The sequence below is a fragment of the Archocentrus centrarchus genome, chromosome 24 (genome assembly GCF_007364275.1).
Source record: "Archocentrus centrarchus isolate MPI-CPG fArcCen1 chromosome 24, fArcCen1, whole genome shotgun sequence".
Lineage (NCBI taxonomy): Eukaryota > Metazoa > Chordata > Actinopteri > Cichliformes > Cichlidae > Archocentrus > Archocentrus centrarchus.
The window spans coordinates 35,478,512-35,486,048 of record NC_044369.1 but is presented as its reverse complement, the minus strand read 5'-3'; the positions used below and the strand labels follow the sequence as shown (position 1 = coordinate 35,486,048).

At 45.8% G+C, this 7,537-nt stretch overlaps 1 protein-coding gene across 1 annotated transcript in view; it reads right to left on the bottom strand.

The window, feature by feature from the left end:
* Positions 1-231: 231 nt before the first annotated feature.
* ahsa1a (AHA1, activator of heat shock protein ATPase homolog 1a) overlaps positions 232-7,537 on the bottom strand; it is a 47,730-nt gene continuing 40,424 nt past the window's right edge. The window contains exons 5-9 of the mRNA XM_030720934.1: positions 1,482-1,579; positions 1,266-1,394; positions 818-919; positions 689-740; positions 232-595 (exon numbers count right to left, since the gene is read on the bottom strand). Coding sequence (XP_030576794.1) covers positions 438-595; positions 689-740; positions 818-919; positions 1,266-1,394; positions 1,482-1,579 — 539 coding nt within the window. The 3' untranslated portion in view covers positions 232-437. The remainder of the gene's footprint in view (positions 596-688; positions 741-817; positions 920-1,265; positions 1,395-1,481; positions 1,580-7,537) is intronic.

Here is a 7,537-nt window from a genome sequence, read left to right as displayed (position 1 = left end):
TTACTACTCATCTGGTTCCGTCTGACCATTTCAGCGCCTCACTAAATTCAGATCTTTTACACAAACACCAAAAGGAGTCTCCAAGGAGTCCTTCCTCCCTGTCATTTGATTGTTGAGGTTCTCTCTAATGTTTTTACCTTATAAAATGACTGTTGTTATGAAGTGGAACTGGATAAAGTTTGAAGTTAAAATGTTGCCCCCATGTTGACACCAGCAGGACAAACACAGAGCTGAGAGAAGTCATTTATTAACACCGTGAGTCAAACCTCTACAGAAAGTCTTCTCTTGGAGCTTTGTGGCTGCATTGTTCCTTTGAATCTGTGGAGTCGTATGACGCCTCCCTGAGACAGGAAGCCTGTTCACTCTTCTACTGAGAGCTCTTCCCAACTGCCGTTCCCCCTCAGCCTGCCAGACAAGTCCCAGGGTTCGCAGATCTCTCAGTACCCAAATGTCTGTTTGATGGCCTGGAGGTAAAAGCGGATCCAGCCCTGCCTGGTAGAGTCCTCCTCCTCCACTGGGACTCCTTGGCACTCCAGCCTCAGCTCCGTGTCGTCTCCCCGGTCCTCCAACTCCAGATTCACGGTAGCATAGTGCTCTAAGAAGAAACCAGAGAGGTTGGAGGTGGGAGCATCCCTGAATCCAGCAGCAGAAACACACAAACTCATCACATCTTAACAGGAAGACTCACTGTTGGGCCATGTCCTGAACCGCCACCTCATCCCAATCCTCTGATCTGGCACCTGCAGGGAGGGGCACAGTCCGGTTACCATGACAACAGGATACAGACTTAATGAAGACTGAGTGGCTGCGAGCTCACCAGTTGCGTGAACTCTCCGCTGACATTCCCGTCCAGCAGCTGGAATTTCCCCCCACAGCGACCGTCCACCTCCGCTGGCGAGTGTGTGAATGCCTGCACGAACTGCACAGAGGGGGCAGCGGTAAAAAGAGCCCGGGGCCCATTTCTGACCAGGCTGAAACCTGGTTGCTTGGATTTGAGTTGAGCTAGTCTGGTTTTTGGTCAGTTTCACACCCAGGCTTCTTATTGGACTCGTGAACGTCTGACACCAGTTTTTAGCCTGGATTTGACCTTATTTTAATCAAACTTTGGCCTGGATATTTTCTTGCTAGCTTGGTGTAACTGTAGTCTGGATTTAGATTAGCTCAACTGGGTCTGTCCTGGGATCTTATTTATAACCTGTCTGTGTCTGTCCTAATCTCCCCTAGTTTCTCTGTCTGTTCTGGTCTCTCCTGGTCTGATTGGGTACCTCTTGGCTGATGAAGGTCCTGTAGAGTTCATCAGTGCTGGTCTGGAAAGTTTCCTTCAGATTAAAACTGCAGGTTCGGCCAACACTTGTGGGACAGGGGGCAGCTCTGGAGGAGCACTTGGGGCTAATCTGCAGGAGCACACAGAAAAGTCAAAGGTCAGCACTTGAACAGTGAGGATGAACAGGAGCTAATTCTGGACAAGAAAAAGATCCTACCCGAGTTCTATTGGTCTTGACCTCATTCTTCTTGGCCGGCACAGGTGAAGGCTGCTTCAGTGCGTCTGCAGTGGGAAGGATCATTCCCTGACTGAACTCTGTGGGGTCAGAGGTCATGATTACCACAGGGATCATCTTCTTGCCTGGTCTGTACAGGTGCTTTCATAACATATAGTTTTAGGGTCTGACTCAGGGTTACGGCTCACTGAGGACTGAAACTACAGACAACAGGAGTGCTAACATGCTTTTATTTTAAATAGATGCTGTATGTCACACAAATGTTCCTCCTGAGCCAGAGGGTACCCACCTCCCAAAGTACGGGATTAAAATGGGGTTCTAAAGCCCCAGTAGTATTTAACGCTGCTGGTTGGACGTTGGAGGTCATTCTATAGCAGGGGTGTCCAAACTTTTTTCAAGGAGGGCCAGATTTGACAACGTGAACATGCCCGAGGGCCAGCAGTCCATAATGACAATATTTAAAGGAATCAGAGATGCATCTAAATATTATTTAATGCTTTCATTTCCATGCAGCTAACAAACATGAAGGAACCAAATGTGGAGCAGAAAGCTCTGAATTTACAGCTGAAATTTAAACATCCAGAAACTGTAAAATGCTGCTGTGTGATTCTGATCACAGAGCAACAGGTGAGCTGCTGACACTGATGTGAAGGGCACACAGGTACACAGGGCAGGTGTGGCTCCAGAGCAGTGGGAGATGTGTGTCAAAGGTCACGTAGGTGAAGTCGCTCAGCCTGGATCTCAGCAGTTCTTGTTGAAGTTCAGCACAGAGAAACTCTGCTCACACAAACATGGAGCCAAACAAGCTGAACATTTTCTTTGTTCGTCTCTGGAAACTTGATCTGATCCAGCTGCCAAAAACTGATCTCATAGGTTGTCTATGTCTCTGACCTTTAATGTCTCTGCTTCTGTTGGTGGGTAGACTGCAGTCAGCAGGATTTATGAAATAAAAAAATGAGCTGTTTGGATCTTTATGACTGTATTACTGTATCTACATTAGAATCAACCCGGTCCTTTCTGGCCACATCCACCACCTTTACAGAGCTGTGATGTTAGATTTGTTGTTGGTCAGATCTGTGAAAAATGAGTTTCTACCTGATAAATGAAGAATATCTAAAAGTCACTTTGCTAAAACGTGACTGCAGCTTCTGCCTGTGACAGGAGCTCTTTCTCACTCAGAATGAACTGAGCTCATTCATCAGAGATATGTTTGACAGATTAGAGGCCACAAACTCATCTATACCAGTTTAAATACAGCAAAGAGAGGTGCCGGTGTTGCTGTCACACTGAAGCTCAGTCAGCTCCAGCTGCAGGTGTAGCTGTAGGTGAGGTGTGTGTCATCAGGGTCAAACAGCAACATGTCCTTTTCAATAGCGGCAAAATCCCAAAAACAGTTGTTGAAGTCAGCAGCACCAACTGCTGCATACGCTTCGCCTGCACTGCGTACTGACCCACAACCTGCAGAGCTGGAAGTGTGTGGTGCAGGACTCCCTTTGTGACAAGTGTCTCTGGAAACACTGTTGCCAGCTCCTCAGTAAGCAAAGTGACTATTGGCTGTCCTAAAAGTTGCTATATGACATCATCACCTAATTTGCACAATTGGTCATTTGCATGTAGTCGTAATGGAGGCTGTTGGAGAGAAGAATAACATCTTTGGAGAGACAAAAAGTGAAGAAACCCTAAAAATGTTTAGAACTACAAATAAACTTTATGAAATAACTCCATGACTTTAATGCTTTGCCAGACCCACATTACATAGATCTATTTTGTCCTGGATTATTTAATGTTAGAATATCAAATTTAACACTTATGTGGGATGTGATTGCCAGCTTTAGCTTGGTGCTGAAGCGAGGTCGGGCGGAAGGGCTCAGTAAATCCACCGGCTGCATTACGAGGAATAAGCACACGAAGACGACACACTTCTGCTATGAAGGTCATGTGACCTCCAGTAAGGCGTTCCGGTATGGAGTTGGCGCCCTCTGCAGCCAGCCTTGGGGTCCGGCCGAAGCCAAAGAGTACGATGGTTGTACGTACTCAAACGTACTCAAACATGGCGGCAGCGAAGGATTTTAGGTTTCCGGTCTATCTCCAAAATATGAAGGCCACATTGAGAAATTTTGAGAATTAGAATTAGAAATTCTTTATTGTCATTGGACATTTCCATGCAATGACATTCTGTTTGACAGCTCTCCCTTTTATCACAGCAGCATATGAATGGGAACATGATAGAAATTGTACAAGCAATAAATAAAAACAAGAACAAAAACAGAAACAAGAAAATAGCAACAAATATAAATATGAGAAATATAAATAGCAACAAAAATGAGGTAATACAGGCCTAGCTGTCCATAAAGTGTAGATGTGGGTAAGTTGCAGAGTGTGAAGTCCAGTGAGTCCACGCTCTGGCTCACAGCAGAGCTTTTATGGCTCTGTGGAAGAAGCTGTGTTTAACTATTTCTGTCCGTGCCCTCGTGACCCTGAGCCTGCAGAGGGGAGGGGGCCAAAGAGACATTGTCCAGTGTTAGGGATTATTTTTTACTCAATGAATAAAGGACAAATGTTTAAAGGTAAACTGCAGTACATTAATTAATAAACAGTGGATCAACCAAATAATAAACAATTAAATAATACATTAGACCGAGAGCAGCTGATCAGAAAGTAGTAGACTAACTTCTCTGTCTCAGTGCATCTTATCTTGAGGCTCACCATGTTCTGTCATTAATCTGGACAAGATTTCTCTATGACAAATTAAAACATCAGGAAGATGATGTGCTTATGACTCCACAGCTGAGGAATCTGGGCCATGAAAAACCAGCTTGAACAAGACTGAATGACGAAGGTCAACTCGTAGCGCCCAGAGATTGTTCACGTTTAGATAAGAGGCAGGATAAAGATGTTACGGTTAGACAGGCTCAGAGAGAGAGAGAGCGCACACACAGGCCTGCTGTCTCCTCCGGGTCCCCACATATGCATGTGTGATTTTTCTGATTCTTTAATATATTAAATGTCTTACTTTTTTAATTAAAGTGTTTCAGGTGTCTTCCTTCATAAACAGCCTGTTTACCTGTCACCAGGGTGATCCAACCTGATTTTTTTTGGGCTCTTTATCTCAGCCGGGCAGAGTGAATTTGGTTCAGGGATGGGAGAAGGACACCACTGATCATTGATGCAGGCTTAATGATCTGCTGCAGGTCTATTCTCTCCTCTGAGGTGCAGTTGGAGAACCACACCGTGCATCCACAGTTCAGTTCTGTGGTGGATTGGTAGAAGTTGGTGAGGAGTTTTGGTGGGAGCCCAGTTTTTCTGAGGGACTGCAGGAAGAAGAGTCTCTGCTGGGCCTTCTTCACCACTTCTCTGGTGTTTACTAACCATGTCAGGTCCCTTGAGAGGTGAACACCTTTTCCCCAGCAATCACCAGACTGGCATGTACTGTGTCCTTATGTTTCCTGCAGTCAATGACAAGCTCCTTTGTGTTGTTGATGTTGAGGAGCAGGTCATTATTCTGGCAGCAGGATGTGAGGGCCTGGACCTCCCGTCTGTAGGCTGCCTCATCATTATTGGTTATCAATCCCATCACAGCTGCATGGTCTGCAAATTTGAATGTGTAGTTGGTGTCATGGATGGGGGTGCAGTCATGTGTAAAAAGTGAGTATAGGAGTGGACTGAGAACACAGCCTTGGGGGTGCTGGTGTTGAGGATGATGTTAGATTACTCTGGATGGCATTACTTTGGCCTCCAGTAACACTGTGAGAAATCTTGGAGTCATTTTTGACCAGGATGTGTCCTTCAATGCACATATTAAACAAATATCTAGGACCGCTTTTTTGCATTTGTGCAATATTTCTAAAATTAGAAACATCCTTTCTCAGAGTGATGCTGAAAAGCTCATTCATGCATTTATTACTTCTAGGCTGGACTATTGTAATTCATTATTATCAGGCTGTCCTAAAAGCTCCCTGAAAAGCCTTCAGCTGATCCAAAATGCTGCAGCTAGAGTACTGACAGGGACTAGAAAGAGAGAGCAGATTTCTCCCATATTGGCTTCTCTTCATTGGCTCCCTGTTAAATCTAGAATAGAATTTAAAATCCTTCTCCTCACCTACAAGGTCTTGAATAATCAGGCACCATCTTATCTCAAAGACCTCATAGGCCCATATCACCCCAACAGAGCACTTCACTCTCAGACTGCTGGCTTACTTGTGGGTCCTAGGATACTTAAGAGTAGAATGGGAGGCAGAGCCTTCAGCTTTCAGGCGCCTCTTCTGTGGAACCAGCTTCCAGCTTGGATTCAGGAGACAGACACCCTCTCTATTTTTAAGATTAGGCTTAAAACTTTCCTTTATGATAAAGCTTATAGTTAGGGCTGGATCAGGTGACCCTGAACCCTCCCTTAGTTATGCTGCTATAGGCCTAGTCTGCTGGGGGGTTCCCATAATGCACTGTTTCTTCTCATTCACCTTATTTACTTTGTTTATACTCCACTCTGCATTTAATCATTAATTGATATTAATCTCTGGCTCTCTTCCACAGCATGTCTTTCTCTCCCCTCAGCCCAACCGGTCGCGGCAGATGACCCCCCCCCCCCTCTCAGCAGATACCCCCCCTCCCTGAGCCTGGTTCTGATGGAGGTTTCTTCCTGTTAAAGGGAGTTTTTCCTTCCCACTGTCACCAAGTGCTGCTCATAGGGGGTCGTTTTGACTGTTGGGTTTTCTCTGTATTATTGTAGGGTCTTTACCCACAATACAAAGCGCCTTGAGGCGACAGTTTGTTGTGATTTGGCGCTATATAAATAAAATTGAATTGAATTGAATTGAATTTCTTCTTTATTATGCAGTTTTTGGCTGGTGCGACTTATAGTCTGAAAAATACGGTAGTCTGTTCTGGTGTGTGTTGATTGCTTCCTGCAGCCTGCTCATGGCTAGCTTTGCATTAGCCCGTGGATGGATATACACAGCAAAAACAAACAATGCACTTGCTCATGACTGAGGTTGTATGGCCTGCATTTTAATACTAGAAACTCCAAGTCAACAATGTCTTTGTGTAACAGTGACATCAGTGCAAAAATAGTCTCTGACAAAAACACACACACCTCCTCCTCTTTTCTTCCTCTGCTCTGTGGACCCTGTGTCCCTGTAGTTCCACAGATGCATCTGGGATGTTTCCATGCAGCCATGTCTCAGAGATTATTATGATGCATCTGTCCCATCTGTTGTTAATAAATCGGAGTCTCAATTCATCCATTTTTTTAACAAGTGAGTGAGCGTTGATAAGAAGTAAGCCAGTCTGTGTGGAGCCTGGGGCCGTCTGGCTCTGCAGCCTGCCCTTTGACCTCACTTCTGCCGTCTGTATCTCCGCAGTCTGGGGCCGTTTCTCAATATGCGTTGTTGTGCGGACTTCTGTACTCGTGAACTTGTGAAACGTCATCACTCTCAGTCCAAGTACTGTTCCAAACCTAAGTACGCATAAAGGCAAGTTCGCTCAAAATACCCGGATGTGTTCTCGCTCCGCCCCTTTTATCGAGTCTGCATCGGCGGTGCCTTGTGTGGACTTGGTGCAGCCAAGTATCCCAGAATGCATTTCGAACAAAACTCAAAACCAATAATGGCGGATAAAAGTGAGAGTAAATTTTGAAATTTTACCGCTTCTGTGACACAAAACATATTTTTACGTGTCTTCAGGCAAGAATGTAGATGTGTAAACATCAAATATGTCCTCAGTTTATCAAGATATTGATTGAATTGAAATGCGCTCCGATGTTTTCAGAGATGTCCGTTTCGCTGCTCTAACAGCAGCTGTCTGCTCGCCGGCCGAACGACGGTCGCTGTATGCGGGGAGAACTCCAGACTGCCGGCACATCGTTTCAAAACTCCCGCTGGTTTTCACTGCTGAGCAGGGGCGGAGCTTCTGGGGGGGCTGGGGGGGGGGGGGGGGGGGCACGCTCCCGGCCCGGGCCTATAGGGGGCCCGGATGGGAGAGAGAATCAGCATCCAGGTAGCCAGGCCTCACGTCCGAGGAGAGCTGGAGAAGGCGGGCCCTCT